This window comes from Kogia breviceps, chromosome 1 (genome assembly GCF_026419965.1).
Source record: "Kogia breviceps isolate mKogBre1 chromosome 1, mKogBre1 haplotype 1, whole genome shotgun sequence".
NCBI lineage: Eukaryota > Metazoa > Chordata > Mammalia > Artiodactyla > Physeteridae > Kogia > Kogia breviceps.
The window spans coordinates 177687622-177705081 of NC_081310.1; the positions used below are offsets into that span (position 1 = coordinate 177687622).

Consider the following 17460-nt stretch of genomic DNA (forward strand, 5'->3'; position numbering starts at 1 on the left):
TCTACAGCGGGGAGAAGTGGAGGGTAGTGACAAGTTCTTCAGGAGGACCCTAGAGGCAGGTCAGAGGTGGGCAGGACCTCAGGATGGGCGCTGGTAAGATGGCCCGAAGACCAGCCTCTCAGCCTCCCCACGTGAGCCCCCTCTCCACCCCGACTCTGGCCTCATCACCCCGCATATGGACGCTGCTCCAGGGCCCCCTTTTCTGACCCCCAGGCTCCCTTTTGCCAAAGCCCCTCCTTCCTCTATAGCCCCAGCCCGCAGGCTCTCCATGACCCAGAGGACAGAGCCAGGGCCCCTCTGTCTGACCTTCAAGGCCCCTCATGGCCTGGCCCTTCAGCCCCCTCTGCCATGACATTCTGTTCCCAGCCCCTGCACTGGGCCCAGACGGGATGGGGCCCGTGCCAAGGGGGAGGGGCACAGACATGGGAGGCACACACACCGGCTTCTTTATTGGCAGAGTCTTAGAGACTCAGTAAGGCACGGAGCCCAGGAAGGGGATGGGATGTCCTGGAGTACATGGTCAGGAAAACCCGGGCACCCCATCGCGGTGAGCACTGCTGCTCTCTGAGCAGCTCTCAGTGTTTCTCTCCTTCAGGACCCTCTCCTGGGGAGCCTTAGAACAAGGGCCCCTTTTTTCCCAAGAGGGCAAGTGTGGGCGAATGGGGGTGAGGGCAAGGAGGAGGCAGCTCCATGGTCGGCGTGGGTGGCAGTGGGAGGGAGGGGCCTCATGCTCCTCCTCCCTGAAGGCACTAAGAACAGAGGGGCCCAGCTCAGGGGCAAGTCCCGGAGGTGGGGCGGGTGCTCAGCCTGCTGTCACTGAGCCTAGAAGCACCAGGTGGGCTGGCTGCAGGGAGCTGCCTCAGCTAAAATCACGGTTGGGCAGGAGGAGGGGGGCTACCAGGGTCCACAGGTAGAGAAGCAGCCCTGCCCAGCTGGCACAGATCTTCACCCACACAGCGGTCCACGTGCTGATCATCTTCCGGGTCTCACCGGGTCTGGAACACACGATCATCCCAGTGAGCCTGGCCCCTGAGGCTGTGACCTCAGTCCTGGCCCCGACCTTAGGATCCAGTTGCGACCCCTGACCTCACCTGTGGCTCTTACCCTGTAAACTCTAGCCCCGTCTCTGACATTTTTGACACTTGGCCTTAAGACCCTACATAGAGCTCATGGCCTTGTACCATAGACCTGACCCTGACCTCAATTCCAACCTTGACCCCAGTCCTAGGCATAATATTGTGACCTGATTCTGGTCGCTAACCTTATGATCCTAATTCTGTGACCTCATTCCTGGTCCCTGACTTTGGGACCCGGAAGCTACTGACTTTAGTCCTGACCTCTAACGTTGACTCTGACCTTCAATCCCATAACCCCATCCCTGACCTTATGACCACAGTTCTGATATCTCTGACCTCAATTTTGACCCTTGGCCCTGTGACCCCAGTTCTGGCCGCTAACCTAGTTACTCTGATCTGAGCTCCTTGACCTGGTCACTTCAATCCTGGCTTTCTGGACTTGTAACCCCAATTTTAACCAAATTTGTTACTTTATATGGCCCCAATCCCAACTCTCGACTTCATGACTCCTATTCTTGACCCTGTGACTTTGATTCTGACCCCACACCCTACTCCTAACCCTCAAACCATGAATCCCAAATCTAACCCCATAACCCAAATCACCACCCCTGATCTGTAAACCCGGTCTGCCCTGCACAGGCCCAGCCTCACCTCCCGTGATCCCCACTTCTCAGCACTTAGCGAAGGCACCAGCTACTGCGTGGACTAGGCACTGGCAGGGAAACTGCGGCACAGATGAGGCAGGCTCCCTGGAGGGTCCTAGAGAGACACCTCCACGCCCAAGTCTTAAACCCCAGCGCAGGGCTGGAGGGGAGGGGAAGTGGCAGGCGCACTACGGACACTGCGGCCCCGTCCACGCACCTGTACCAGTTGGTGAGCGTCATCATGACGTGCAGAGAGGCGAGCACCAGGCAGAAGTGGAAGAAGGAGTAGCTGTAGGTGACGCTGTCCTGCTCGTTGTCGAAGGCCCGGCCCTCGCAGCCCGCCGCCTGCTGCTGCTGCTGCGTGGCCTCCAGCACAGGTGGGCACTCCTCCGTCTGCATCAGGCTGTTTACCTGCCGGTGGTCCGACGAGCGCAGACTGGGGGAGGCGGGGGGAGGATGTGCGTGTGGCCGTCAGGCCGTCACCACTGAGGTGGGTGGGTGGGCAGCGCCAGGGGGCCTCACGCACCACGGCATTGGCCTTGATGACCATGGGCACCAGGGTTCCAGAGCCTCGGGGGCCGGTGGCCTGGAGGTTAGGCCCTGGGCCCTGGAGTTAACAAAGTGCCTTGACTCTCAACTCTACCCCTACTCCCTGTGTGACCTTGGGCAAGACACTTAACCTCTCTGAGCCTCGGATTCCTTGTCTGTAAATTCAGAGATAATAGGACCTCCCTTACAGGGTTGCTGGGAGGATTAAATGGAATAATGGTGTTTGAAGCCCCTGGCCCTGTGCCTGGCACAGCGCAGAAACCAAATAAATGGCCCCTGTTATTCTGGTTGCTTATTTGCCATTTCCACAAACACGTGTTGAGAACTTAGCACTGCAAAGGATCATACCAGGTACTACATTCATTAAAAGTGTTCATAATAATGCTCATTTGCTGGTACATTTGTTTACCTTTTATTCATTTCAGCTAAGCAGTATTACCCACTGCCTCCCCTTTCTCTAGGTTTATAATAGAGAATAATAGTAATGATTTTTGTCATTGCTCTTCTACAATGAGGTCTTGATGCTTTTATCTACATTTAGTAGTTTGAGACACATATACAATTCAGAAGATCCAACTTGTATCCTGAAAAAAGTGAACAAAGCCTGGGTTCCAGCCCATTCCATCAAATTGAAAAACCACCCCTTGCTGAGCTTCAGTTGACCCCAATCACCAAATACTGTGCTGGTATCTAGTGCACATGAGCCTAGATCTGGGCCATCTAGCTGGGAGCAAGAGCCATCAGCAGTGGTCCCTGCCCTCGTGACTGTTTATGCTTCTTTGCTTCCTGGGTTTTAAGAACTGTGCTAAGAACAGATGGGATCTGTGGGCTCTCCAAGGTGCAGCCCAGTGACTGGAGGCCAGGGAGGTGTGAGTATGAGACGCGACAGGAAGCACAGCTCTGTGCCCACGCTGGGGATGGGGAGGGACAGAGCTTGGGGTCAGGCAAGTAAGCTCAAGCACCACGGCCACTGTGCACTCATGGCCTCGGACAAGTGGCTGCTCCTCACCAAGTCTCAGTCTCCTCATCTGTAAGATGGAGGTGACGTGGGCCCTTCCAGGATGGAAAAGAAATCAAAGGAGAGGACAAAGAAGAGAGATGTTTGTGAACTGCCTCAACTCAACTGGGAGAAAATGTTTTGAAAAAGGTGAAAACAAAATGAAATGTGAAACAGCCTCAAAATGTTCTAGCCCAGGAGCCTAGAAGCAGGTGTGCTGCTTACAGGCAAACGGGCGCTGCCCAGGAAGGGTGACTAGGGGAGAAAAGGAGATCAGGGCAGAGGTGCAGACACACAAAGTGGCACCTGGATAAATGCCGGGCCGCAGGGAGGCAATACCTGAGTCTGCCAGTGTCAACAATAAGTATACCCGATATTACCATCTGGTGACACAAAACAGCCACTCACAGCCACCCAGCTGTGCAAATATTAATAGTTCTTTGCAATAATAGCAAACACTTATTTGGCACCTACTACTTGCCAAGTTCTTTTCTAAGTGCCTTGTACATATTAACTCATCATAACTCTTCAACAATCCAATGAAGTGAGTAGTATTTTTATTCCTATTTTACAGATACGGGAACTGAAGCACAGAAAGGTTGAGAGACTTGCCCAAGGTGCCAGGCTCAACTGCAGGCAATCTGGCTCAAGCCCACACTGATAAGCACTTGCTAGGACACCTCCTTAAAGAATGTGCTCTTAAGAGCACATGTGATCTTAAGAATGAGCTGCTCTTTCTCAAGGGACACTGTGGGGTCACAAGCCACCCTGGGCATTCGAGGTTATCTTCCTTTAACTGAAAAGGAAGCTGATGCTTGGAAAGGTGAAGCGGGCACACATAGGTGTGAGTGACAGAGCCTGGACCCGCTGGCCCCGGTCCAGGCTCCTGCCCTGGCACCACAGCTGCCTGCACCTGACTGAGCTAGGCACGTGGCAGCCCGGGGTCAGGAAAGGCCTTGGGCCAGGAGGCAGGGTTCAGCCCCGCCTCCACTGCCCAGTCACTCCGTGCCCTCTGAGGGGCTCGGTTTCCCCACCAGCACAGTGCCGGGGCTGGCTGCTGGCTGCTGAGTGCACCTTCCAGCTTGGTGTCCCGGCTCCCACATCCTCCTGTCACTTGTGCCTCAGGGCTCCCAATCATGATTCCTTCCCAGAAACCAGCCCCCACGCTACCTGATGAAGAGGGTGCACAGGATGAAGATGACGAGACCCACGATGCTCGGTGCATCCCACCACTGGGTCTCGTAGCCCTCGGGGCCCGCCAGCACGGTCCCGTTGCCAACGTGGGTCAGCAGGTTGGGGTTGCATTTCCGGTCTGGGGATGAGAGCATGGTCACCCTCAGCCCACATACGCCAGGTCTGTAGCCAGGGAGCCCAGAGGATGGGCTCAGATGGACAGCCAAGGGACAGACAGACACACAACCAACCACTCAAGTCCCAGCGACAGTATGCAGCAGACAAAACAACAGAGACAGCTCCAGGAACAGATGGGGTCCTCCCACCTCCCTGAAGGGCTAAGTCTGGAATGGGCTGGGAATGTCCCCGTCATCTTTGAGGGTCCCCAGCCCAGGAGGAAGACCAGGCCACCTGGAACCCAGGCCTCTACTCACCGGGGACATTGGATAAGGCCAACCAGGTGACAAACATGGTGTAGAGCGTGATGACCGAGGCCTGCAGCAGACCCGAGTTGGGCTGGGCATCCTGGCAAGACCAGTCCACAGTGTGACTCCTGCCAAACCTGGGTACACCCCACCCCCACCCGGCCCAGCCACACCCAACCGGGGGACCTCAGAAACCCCCACCACCCTAGGGCCATCCCACCCCACACCCTTCGGGAAAACATACCACCCGGGCCACCCACTGCCACCTTGCCCACCCCAAGGTACAGTCCTAATTTTTTCTCTTAACAGATTACCCGACTTGTTCCCCAGCTGAGAATCCTTCAAGGGCAGCAATTCTTCACACTCTGAATTAAAGCCCTCCTTCGTTTACCCCATCTGCATCTTCATCCGACAGCCTCCCTGCTGACTACTCCCCAAACGTGGTGGCTACCTCTCTGTCCGTGGAACCCGCCAAATCCTCTCCAACCTCAGGGTCTTTGCACTCGCCCTGCCCTCTCCCTGACATCTTCCTCCCCCATACCTCTGCACCAGCAGTGTCTTTACATTCAGGCTTCAGCTCAAACAGGACCCTCCAAAAGGCTCTGAAAACCCTGACTGCAGCAGACCCCGGCCCTGCCTGCCCACCTCCCTTTCAGCCCATACCCTCTTTTATTTTCCACAGAGCACTTATTCTCCAAAATTACTTCACCTGGCCTCGTCTCCTATTGGTTGTTCTTTCCCACTCCTCACCACACAGACACACTTGAAAATGTGAATCTGAACTCTATGATTAGGAGCACAGCCTCTGGAGCCAGTCTGCCTGGGTTCAAATCCCAGCTCCACCCCTTATTAGCCATGTGACCTTAGGCAAGTCTCTTTACTCCTTTAAGCCTCTGTTTCCTCATCTGGAAAGTGGGAATGATGATGGTGTAAGGACTAAATAACATGACAGATGTCATTAACTGTTAGCTATTATTATTCCTCCTCTTCCTCACAGCTGTATCCCCAACATCTAGAAGAGTGCCTGGTACACAGTGGATGCTCAAGAGGTATTTGCTGAATGAATACTGATTGCTGTGTGACCTGGAACAGAGGCATCACCCTCTCTGGGCTTCCGTTTTCTTACTGGGAAATGGAAGCTCTGGCCAGAAGGGAGATTCCCAACCTTTCTGCTAAGGACCCCCAAAGACTATCTAAGCTACCTCTGAAACACCTGGTGGGCTGATATTCCAAACTGTGAAATACCACTGGACTCAGAAGGCTTCCCTTCTGAAGAACAAGTGATTACCTTGGGAGCTCCCACCCATCATCCCAGACAGTCTGGGATTGGAAACTGTGGAATTGTACCTTCTAACACCACTTCTTGAGGTGTCTAGGAATCATCACTCGGTGACCCTTCCTAATGTTCTCCTGATTTGTTTTCTCATGAAAACAATGATGACATCAAAATAATGATAACAACAGCCAATGTCTGATGGATATGCCAGGCACTGTTCTAAGTGTTCACTGTTCTAATATCTATATGCCAGGCACTGTTCTAAGTGTTCATAAACATGGTCTCAATCTTGAGACTAACTCCAAATAGTGTCATTATTCCCATTTTACATTTGAGACGAAAGAGGCACAGAGAGGTTAAGGCACTTTCCCAAGGACAGCCAGCATATAAATGCGAGAGTCAAGACTCTTACCCAGGGAGGCTGACTTGGGAGCCCACACTCTTGGCCCAAGCCTCTGTGACTGACAGCCCTGGCCCCAGGACCCCAGGGTTCCTATAAGAAGTCCCACACAGCGAGGAGCCTGGTTTCAGGCTGGGCAGAGACAGGCAACCTCACCTGCACCTTGGGCAGGATAGCGACTATGGATATGCAGAAACAGAAGATGAGGTTGAGGCTGATGAAGACCTTGCCCTCGTAGCAGGCGCCGGGCTGGGTGTAGTAGATGAACAGCAGTGCCACGGCCACGACTGACAGCGCGTAGAAGAGGAGGGTGAAGAAGAAGAGGCCTGGGAGAGAGGGGCAGCGGCAGGTGGGTCAGGAGGTGCAAGGACCCCCATCCCTTGTCGAGCAGTGCACTGGGTCTCGGGCCCCAACTTCCTCCTCCAAGGAGTGTCTACTAAACTTCAGTCCCTGAGGGCTTCCCTGGTGGCGCAGTGGTTAAGAATCCACCAGCTAATGCAGGGGACGCAGTCCGAGCCCTGGTCCGGGAAGATCCCACATGCAACTAAGCCCATGCGCCACAACTACGAGCCTGCGCTCTAGAGTCTGCGAGCCACAACTACTGAGCCCGTGCACCACAACTACTGAAGCCTGCGTGCCTAGAGCCCGTGCTCCGCAACAAGAGAAGCCACCACAGTGAGAAGCCCGCGCACCGTAACGAAGAGCAGCCGCCACCCACCGCAACTAGAGAAAGCCCGCGCGCAGCAACGAAGACCCAACGCGGCCAAAAAGAATTAAAATGAATAAATTTATTAAAAACAAAAAAACTTCCGTCCTTCACCCAGGCTTTGTGAGCTCCTGCCCCACCCTGAACTAAAATGATTCACTTGCCGCAAAAAAGATCACCATAAAAATAAAGACAATGAATAGAGGGGACTTCCCTGGTGGCGCAGTTGTTAAGAATCTACCTGCCAGTGCAGGGGACACGGGTTCAATCCCTGGTCCGGGAAGATCCCACATGCTGTGGAGCAACTAAGTCCGTGCGCCACAACTACTGAGCCCGCGTGCCTAGAGCCCGTGCTCCGCAACAAGAGAAGCCACCGCCATGAGAAGCCCGCACACGGCATCGAAGAGTAGCTCCTGCTTGCCGCAACTAGAGAAAGCCCGCGTGCAGCAACACAGCCAAAAAAAAAAGGACAATGATAGAGAACAGTCTCTCAAAAAGTGAACTAGATGCCTGGTGATCAGGGAGGTTTGAAAATCAAATCAACCCTGAAGAGCGCCTTTCTTCTTGATCAATTCAGAACTGAAAAGGGACCCGTTTCTGCCACTGGGGTTTCAATGACCAGGGGTCATTCGTGGCTTGCTCTGCAGGGGCCGCTGAATCAGATCCCTCGGAACTCTCCAGTGCAGCTCTCATCTGACCCCACCTCAGCCACCCCGGGTCAGCGGGGCCCCTGCCACACACCGTTCCCTCCACGTGTCACGGACGGCTCAGTTCTTGCCCTTAGGAGGCAGCTCGAGATGCCCTCCAGGCCGTGGTCCAGCTTCAGGGACCACCCCCCCAGCCCCGACTCCTCGGGTAGCCCAGCCCCCTCGCGAGGCCGTTGGGTGGCACTGACCTGCATACCAGGCGCGGGAGCCGCTCTCCTCAGCCTTGTTCAGCCACCGCTGGTTCCAGGAGTGCGCAAAGTCGATGAGCAGCAACAGCTGGATGAGGAGGAAGACGAAGGAACCCACGACACCGAAGTAGAACCAGACTAGGCGGGCAGAGGGGAGGGAGGCAAGGGGTCCAGGCGTGGCGCAGCAGCCCCTGGGTCTGGGTCTCTTCTCACACTCGCTTTTATACATTCAACAGTCATTTGTGCCACACCCTGCACTGGGGACACTGAGAAGCAGCAAGGTCCCCGCCCTCAGGAGCCCCGGCCACGCACAGAGATGCCTTGTGTCAGGGTGTGGGTCGGGGTCAAGGGGGGTTCCCTCCAACCCCGAGTTACCCAAAGGCCATGTGGCCAGGCACCAGAGTCCTGTCTCCTGGGTGGGAGGCAAGGCCCCAGGCAGGATTCTGGGGTCTGTGTGCAAAGGAGCCCCCAGCACACTCATCCTTCTTGGTAGCCCCCATCCCTCCCCACCAGGGCCACCTACTGTTGGAGAAGGAGCCGTCAGGGATGTAGAAGGCGCCCACGGTAATGCCCACGAAAACCAGGAATTTAAAGAACCAAAACCTATGGTGGGGAAAGGGGCAGGACAGACAAGAAAGCTGAGTAGGGGGAGAGAAAAAGGCTGGACCCCCAGAACCCCACCCCTGAAGAGCAGGTACCGGGAGAGGTGAGAGAGACTTCCTGATGGTCTGACAGGCACAGAAAGTCCATCCTGGCCCTAGAAAAAGCCCCAAGGAGCAGAGGGAAGGACCAATGATGGGTGAGGATGGTCACCTGGGTTCTCACCCCAACTGTGTCACTAAACTGGTGTGTGGCCTTAGGGATGCTGTTGCCTTTTCTGAGCTTTATTTCCTCACCTGAGAAACGGGAACTACTAAATGAGCTGACCTCTGTGCTGTGCCTCCTGGCTTCAGCGTCTCCTGAGTCTGAGGATTAGGGTCTGGAGATTGCTGGAGACAGGCAGAGGATAGGGCAAACCACCACGGGAGGGGCCCAGGGCGCAGGTGGGACCCCTCCTCACCCATTCTGGATGGCAGCCCTGGGGTCCCGGCTGCTGCGCACGCAGATCATGAGCAGGGTGAAAAGGAAGAAGAAGGCGGCCATAGCGAAGCACATACGGTAGACGGCACGGTGGCCGAGCAGGGAGCCACAGTCCACGTGGCCCTGCAGGACGACAGGGGACCCGGCCACCTCCTCACACACCCAGGGCAGCTGTGGAGACAGACAGAGCAGCTGGAAGGCCCCACCCCACCCAGAACCCGGGCTGACTCTGCCCAGGCCGCCAGGCAGGAGGCTCTCCCAGGAGGGCCACCTGAGCCTCCCACTTCCACGCATGGCCCATCTCCATTCCCACCCACCTCTGCGGCTGAAGCCCTGTGAGTGAGCCCCCCAGGGACAAACGGAAGGCATGGCTCGGTCCAGGGCAGGATTTCCCAAAGTGCTCTCCACCCACCAGCTACATCAGAATCCCCGGAGGTTCCCCTCTCCTACAGAACTAGAGTCTCTAAGGCAGGGTCTGAGATTCTGCATGACTAGCACACTTCCCAGGGAATTCATGCTCTGTATACACCAGTATGTCAGAACCTCTGGCCTAACTATCCCACTGGCTATGAAGCACTGAGATGAAGGGAAGACTTAGGACCCTCAAACTGGGCTTATGCATTAAAGTGGGGAGATCTTACCCCGGGCCAGTGTCTGGCAGAGATGGCGATAATGATTCATGAGACTTCCCAAGGGGACCAAGGCTTATGAGAAACAATAAGGCTCAAACCCCCCTCCCAATATGAAGAAACGACCCTCCATCGTCAAGCTTGGATCATCGGTGCGCTGGCGCTCCTGCCCACCTCTTGATTAGCTGGGCCCCCAACCCTGGGCCCCCTGGTAGCTGAGCCTTTGCCAGCGGCCAGGTCCCGCAGGTGGCTCACCTTGTAGAGCTGGCTCTCCACACTGGGACTCAGCATGATGACGGACACCAGCACCCCCAGGAAGAGGAAGGCCGTGAAGATGAGGCGGCTCAGTGTGGAGCTGTGGCGGCAGGGGCAGCAGCTGCACAGGATGCAGGGGGCAGAGCCGCAGAGGCAGGACACCTGTGGGGAGGCCAGGATGGCACCTTACTCTCTGGTCTCCTCTCCCCTTCCCCGCCCAAGCGCTCAGCATCCACCCACTGCCCGCTGCCTGTTCAATACCTCCAAACCTACGCAGAGACTGCCTGTGCCACACCACGAAGGGACGCCTCTTCCCCAGATGTCACCCCATCTAACTTTCAAACCCAAGGGAGAGGCCAAGGAAACCAAGGCTGGAAGAGGCTGGGTCCCACAAGGACACACAGCCAGTAAGCAACAGAACCGAGATTCAAACCTGGATCTATCTCAGGTGTTACTGTGGCTTCCGAGAGAGAGCTGGGGTCACAGTGCTTCTTATTTAGGAGGAGGCAGAGTGGAAAAAAAAAAATCCAGAGGGCCAGCTCTTTCACTGATTAGCTATGTGACCTTATACAGCTTACTCAAGCTCTCTGAACCTCAGCTTCCTCTTCCATATAATGGGAATCTTAACAGTACCTGCTTCTCACATAGTAGTTCTAAGAATGAAATACTGTAGGGATTTTATTTTATTTTTTAATTTTTATTTTTTTGGCTGCGCTGTGCAGAACGCAGGATCTTAGTTCCCGACCAGGGATCTAACCCGCACCCCCTGCAGTGGAAGCACAGAGTCTTAACCACTGGACCACCAGGGAAGTCCTGTAGGGATTTTAAACTGTGACTCCCTGGGAATTCCCTGGCGGTCCAGTGGTTAGGACTCTGTGCTTTCACTGCCGAGGGCCCAGGTTCAATCCCTGGTCGGGGAACTAAGATCCCGCAAGCCTCGCGGCACGACCAAAAAAAATTGTAACTCTCTCAGGCTCCCTTTCTCCCTTCCCTGCTTTATTTTTCTCTGTAGGACTTACTACCACCTGATTGGCTTCACAGTTTATTCGTGTTGCCTGCCTCTCATTGCTAGCGTGCAAGCTCCGCCAGGGCAAGGGGGTTTGTCTGTTTTGTTCACCATGGTATTCCCAGAGGTGGGAACTGTGCCTGGCACATCATCGGGAGCTCAGTGACTACCTGCTGAACAAATGTAAAGTGTCTGGCATCGTACCAGATGTATGTTAAGACCTCAAAAACAGCAAGTGCTGATAAATCAACATCTGTTGAATGAATGGAAGGCTGGGACTTTCCGCTCTGGGGCTGCACCAGTTTGGGACAGCAGAGGCGTCCAACCCTTTGTCTCCAGCTCCTCTGCCCTCCATCAGCCCCTCCCTCCCTAGGGCTGGCTGAAATGACTTAGGGGCTGGTGATGCCACACCTTTCGTAGCTGTAGACTCATCCCTTGGGAGCCAGTTCTACAGCCCAGCCTTGGAGGAAGTGGGCCCACATCCAGATACATCTGGTTCACTGTTTCTCTTCCCCCAAACAGCCCTGACTCCTCATTCAGGTACTTAAGAGTCTGGAGGGCAAGAAAGACACAGGCTCTGCCATCCTGGAGCTTCCAAGGGCAGGAAAGATACTCAGCAAGTCATTACACCCGTCATGGTAAGTGTGAAGAAGAAAACATACGTGCCACCATGAGAGTGACCGGCGGGGGCCTAGTTTAGATTGGGGGTAGTGGGTTACTTCCTGGAAGAAGTGACACTTAAGCTGAGAGCTGAACAAGGAGGATTCACTCTCCTGACCAAGGGGAAGAAAGGTATTCCAGACAGAGGGAACAGAGCCTGAGGCAGCTCTGGGGCGGACAGGAGCTGAGCGCTGGAGGAATGGAAAGCAGTCCCTATGGCCAAAGCTTCATAAGCAAGCGAGTGGTGAGGTCGGCCAGGCTGGCAGACCCGGGCAGCCATGTGCAGGACCCTCGTGTTCATCCCACGAGCAATGGGCATCCATTGCCATTGGGCATCACCTCCCAAAGCCGGGAGGGACAGGAACAGCCTTATGCTGAGTGACCAGCTTTGTGGAGAGCAGGCTGAAAAGGGGCCCTTGCTCCTCTGAGGCCCCGCCCCCTGCTTTCTGCACCGGTCACAAGGAATAGCGCACACTCTGCTTGAGGGGCAGCTGCCCTCCCGTATCCCCCACACCTCTCCCACAGACTGGAAATGCCGCTGAGAATGCTCCTTCTTACCCATCTCTCTCACCCACAAAGCCAAGTAACAGCACAGGTGCTGAGTGAATGCTAAATGCAATTCTCCCTCACGGTCCAAATCATCCAGCAATTTCTGGTTGTATCTTGCAAACCCCACCCCAATCCCTGACTCCTGTTCATGCCTACCTTGGAGGGGGGGCGGTGAGGAGATAAGCAAATGCCAGAAGGGTTGTGTAAACCATAAAGCACATTCTGAGATCAGAGAGATTCAGAAACTTGCCAGAAGTCACACAGTAAGTGAACAGCAGGGCTGAGATTCAAGTAATAACAATGATAGCTTCCCTTTATGACGAGTTACTCTGTCCCAGACACTATGATAAGGGCTTTGTCTAGATTAAGCCTCACGGACACTATGAAGTGTGTTATAGCTTCCCATTTACAAGTGGGGAACTGAGACTCAGAGAGGTGACGCGGCCAAGGTCAGCTAAGGAGCTGGGATTCAAGGTCAAGTCTGTCTGCACCAGGGCCTGCTAAGTCACTGATGGCAGACTCATTAAATTTCAAAACACCCCAGCAATGAAAACAATCCCTCCAGCGCCCAAAAAAAAAACCAAGGGAGGCCAACAGGTACTGATCTCAGGAACCAAGTGCCCAAGTACCCAGGTCAGGGCCCGGCTCTGGCTTGTTACCATTTCAATTTGAGGCATTTGAGACACAAGAAAAGCTGCACACTGCAGTCAGGGAGCCTGGCCTTTCAATTCACTGTGGTTTTTGGAGATCAGAATCCAGGTATTCCTGATACCTGAAACCTCAGGATTTCCAAGGGCCTGGCTGGTAGCCAGAGAGACCAGGTCAGGGAGAGAACAATACACACAGCCCCCCGCTGCTTCCGGAGCCTCCTTGGAGTTGTTCATACATTCTGCTCCCCACTCCACCTCTGGGGATCACTCCTACCACAAACTCTTCCTATAGTAATACCAGCCCACGGGAGTAAAGGCAGACACGTGCGCACACATGTACACAGGGAAGTCCACTGTGACCCTGTTCACACGAGGAAAATAATAGGGGAAAGCTGAAAATAACTAAATATCCATCATTACATTGTGGTACCTCATGGTACATCGTGACCCCTAAGAGGGATCTCTCTGCTGAATGGAGCAGATGTGTTGGTAACACTTAAATGGGTGTATACAACTAAATATAGTTAAATATAAATTGTACCCCAATAAAGTTGATTTTCATTATCAAAAAATAAAAATTTTAATTAAGAAAAAAACTAAAACAGGCACGAAGCTTTAGGTTGTATGAGCTTATTAGAAACTGCAGATGACCTCATTGCCCAGCACCAGGGGACAGTGGTGGCTCACTGACTCCATGGAATGTTATAGAGGCAGGAAAGATGAAAGCCACTAGACTGACAGCAGCACAAGCTATGCTTATGATGCAATGTGAAAGGCCAAGGCAGACTACAAACTGTTCCCACACTCAGATTACAACACCCTCTCCACAAATGCACTCAGGGGAAAGGCAGCAATGGAAAAGCACCAGAAATAAGAGTGGTGGAATTTTAGCACCAGCCAGGTTCTCAGAATGGAGAACGCAGAACTCAGGAGCCCTGGGTCTGAGAGTCTTTAAGCTGCGAGGTTCCGTGGCACCCCATAACTGGCTGAGCCACCCTAGCTCTAGACCAAACACAGGAGGGAAGAAGTCAGCCCAAGACTTCTCAAAGCATACTTCCTTCCCCCACGCAGTGTGAAGAAGAGAGGGCCCTGTCTTGACTCTGCCACCAGCTGGCAGTAGGACCTTAGACAAGTGGGACTTAGTTTCCTCAGCCATAAAAAGGGCCTCTGGGCAGGGCAGTGAGGTGGCTTGGAGCCCATCAGACAGCCCTGGGTTTCACCAGGTTCCCCATTCCTCGAATGTGGTCTCCAGCACTTAACCACTGGCGGGAGCTTACAGAGCAGCCGCTGCACGCCAGCTTCATGCTAACTAAGTCCCACCAAACCCTCCTGACATGCTGAGAGGCAGGTGCCGTTGTTCTCTCCACGTTACAGACAAGGAGAGAGGTCCTCAGTCACGCCGCTGAGAAGAGGCCAAGCCAGGACCAAGACCATTCGGTCTGAGCCAAAGGCCTTTCACACTCCCTCGACTGTAGAAGGTCCTCCTTAAATATCTTGCTGACTGTCCAACTCACCATGTGCTGGCTTGGCTGGTGACTCCCACCCCGAGTGGACCCATCTCATCTCCTCCCAGCCAGGACTCACCTTCAGCCCAGTCCAAATGTTGACCAAGAGAGCCCGTGACACAGGTGCATCTGACCAAGAGGCAGATGCAAATGTGTCACGGCAGGATGGACAAAAGTCTTCCCCACCGACCCATGTATGCCAAAATGTTCCCTCTAAAGATGCCTGGCAACCCCCGCTTAGAACTTCACTCCTGTGGGGCAATGTCCATTGCCCAACTGTACCACTTAATACTGTGCGGCTGTGGGGAAACCATCTTCCCTCTCTGATCCAGCTTCCTCAGCTGGGAAATAGGGATATATTCACTGCTTCATTGGGGTCGTTGTGAGGATTAAATGAAAGGGTATATACAAAGTGCTCACTACACTGCTGGGCCTGGGCTACCACTGGGCAGCTCTGGGCTGTGAGCTCTGGGCCTACAGTAAGCACTCAGTAAACGGCAGCTATTATCCGTATCATGGTCTGTAAAATAGGATAACTATGTCATGGGGTTGGTGGGTGGGGTGCGTAATGAGATAGCAGGGGTGAGGGACTCAGCACAGCACCTGGCATGCAGTAAGTACTCAGTAAATGTCAGAGGTCAGAACGCCAAGGGGAGGCCACTGACACGAGGGGCAGGTCCCTTGCAGATATCAGATACTTCCAAAGCGACGTCCCGATTCCACTCTGTGCCAACCCTATTCCTCAGCATCCAGGATGTGAAGCGAGGGAAGGTGTAGGCAGAAGCCTAGACCAGGAATCAGATTTTAATCCTGACTGTGCAGTTCCTCCTCCTTTCACGGTGCAACCTTAGGCAAGTCAGCTAAGCTCTCTGGGATGCAGCTTCCTCATCTGTAAACTGGGGATTGGAGCAGGGCTTTCAGGTGCCTTCTGACTCAGCATTCTAAGAGTCTGACTCAGAGACGGGCAGGAACTGGCTCCAGAGGGAATTCTCCACCCACCTTTTTAAGATGATAATAACAATAGTTCCTATTTGGAGCACCTACTCTAACAGGGCGGGGCACTTTTAAATCTTCCCAACAGCATTATGAGGGAGGTAGACAGGGAGACAGAGGCACAGAGAAATGGCAGGTCTTCCTTCAACACTCCCCCCACCCGCAGGATAGCCCAGCCTGACAGAATTCTAGTCAACTCCATGGAAACTCTCCCTCCCCCATCAGGAAGCAAACCCTTTCTGACCAGAGCCCTAGCCCAAACCTTGGTATCACTGGGCAGGGAGGGATCTCAGGGACCAGCTCTTGATTCCCCCTCCTGCAGGCGCGCGCGCACACATACACACACCCTTCACAGATGGGGAAATAGAGGCCCAGGGAGGACAAGAGTCCAGGAACCCACTGTGTAGCCTCTCTGTGCAGATATCATTCTCCAAAAGTGGCTGTAAAGTATATCTCTAGATCCCCCAGCTGTCCGCCCCTACACCCCCATCCTAACACACTCACACAAATCAGGGACAAAGGAAACTGGGATTTCAGCAGCCACCAGACTCCCCCTCCTTCCTCTCCGCTCATCTTTGTGTGGGGCAGAGGGGGAGGAGGCTGCCTGAATGAACCTCAGATTTAATGAAGGGAAGAGAGAAGGGAGAGGGGGCTGGGAAAGGAGAAAAGAGAAGAGGCCTCCCAACCGGGGTCTGGCGGACGCTCCTCCCCTCTGCTGGCTGCTCCCCAGGTCCCCGAGCAGACGACCAGGTAATCCCTCCCCCCCCCCCCACCCCAACCTCCCTCAGTTCCTGGGTTTTCCCACCCAGAGCTGGGCCGATGGCGGTGGTAACCCGCACCCCTCACTCAAGACCGGCTTAGAAAAGCAAAGGAGGCCTCCTCCCCACCCCCAACTTCAGCTCTGGGGCCCAGAGGGCAAGGGTCTGGGGTCATTGGGGAAGTGCCCAGGAATTAGCCTGAGCCAGACTGAACGAAGCAGAGACAAGACACAGAGAGACTGATAGACTGAACGGGCAGACAGACCCGGGCGGACAGACACGGAACCGTGTAGACAGACAATGACAGATGGAGAGGCTTCGGACGGACAAAGACAGTCGGACAAACGAACTGACAGATATAAGACACATACAAATGGACAAACTGAGGCAGGCGGGTAGGGACAGAAAGACCAACTGACTGCCAGAGAAACAGAGAAGGACACACGGCAGAGAGGGACAGGGACCGGCAGGCCACACAAAGAGAGCATCCGGGAGGGAGACCAGAGGCGCACTGCCAGGACGACTCCAAGCTGAGCCAGATGGGGCCGCAGCGCCCACCCCCGCCCCCGGCTCTGGGCCTCAGTCTCCCCAGTTCCCTGGAGGGGCGCCCGCCCAGGACACCCCCTCCCCCTCCCGAGCGCGCCCCACCCCCTCCCCCTCCCCCGCAGTAACCCGATGCCCGGACACCAGCTGTCCCCGGCGCCCGCGGGCCCGGGATGGGGGCGGGGGAAGTCGGTGAGAGGGAGGACCCGAGGGGCGAGGAGGCGGGGTGCGGGCCCAGAAGGACAAGTTTGGAGGAAGGAAAAAGAAGAAACTATTTGGAGGAAGAAGACAGGACAAAAGTGCGAGGCCGAAGAAGGGGCAGGCGGCGGGGGAGGACGCCGGGGGCGGGACTCACGCAGCTGAGCAGGGAGCAGGCGCCCAGACAGGCCCCCATGTCGGTGGCGGCGCAGAGCGCGGGCAGAGGGGCGCGGGATCCGGTCGGGCTCCTGGCGCCGCGGGCTGGCCCCTCCCTCAGCCCCGCCCCGGCCCCGCCCCGGCCCGGCCCGCCCTACCTGCCGGAACTGCTCGCCTCCTTCCGGCGGCTCTCGGGGCCTCCCGGGACTCACCTGGGCCAGGTGCGGCAGGTGGGACCTAGGGAAAGTGGAGGTACCGGAGATTCCAGCGGCCGCGCGAGCCGCGCAACCGGGCTCGAGTCCGGATCCAAAGTGATGGTTTGGAAATAGTGAGACCT

At 55.1% G+C, this 17460-nt stretch overlaps 2 protein-coding genes across 3 annotated transcripts in view; both read right to left on the reverse strand.

Annotated features, from left to right (window-relative positions):
• The window catches only part of TINAGL1 (tubulointerstitial nephritis antigen like 1), a 496849-nt gene that overhangs the window by 54884 nt on the left and 424505 nt on the right, over window positions 1–17460 (reverse strand). The gene's annotated exons all lie outside the window — the stretch shown is intronic.
• Window positions 424–17255, reverse strand: SERINC2 (serine incorporator 2). The gene is made up of 10 exons (XM_059037410.2): window positions 17125–17255; window positions 10106–10267; window positions 9202–9392; window positions 8665–8744; window positions 8142–8279; window positions 6697–6866; window positions 4874–4964; window positions 4437–4578; window positions 1938–2156; window positions 424–995 (listed from the first exon to the last, which is right to left on the reverse strand). The coding sequence occupies exons 1-10, from the start codon at window positions 17161–17163 to the stop codon at window positions 860–862; spliced, it is 1368 nt and encodes a 455-aa protein (XP_058893393.1). The 5' UTR covers window positions 17164–17255; the 3' UTR covers window positions 424–859.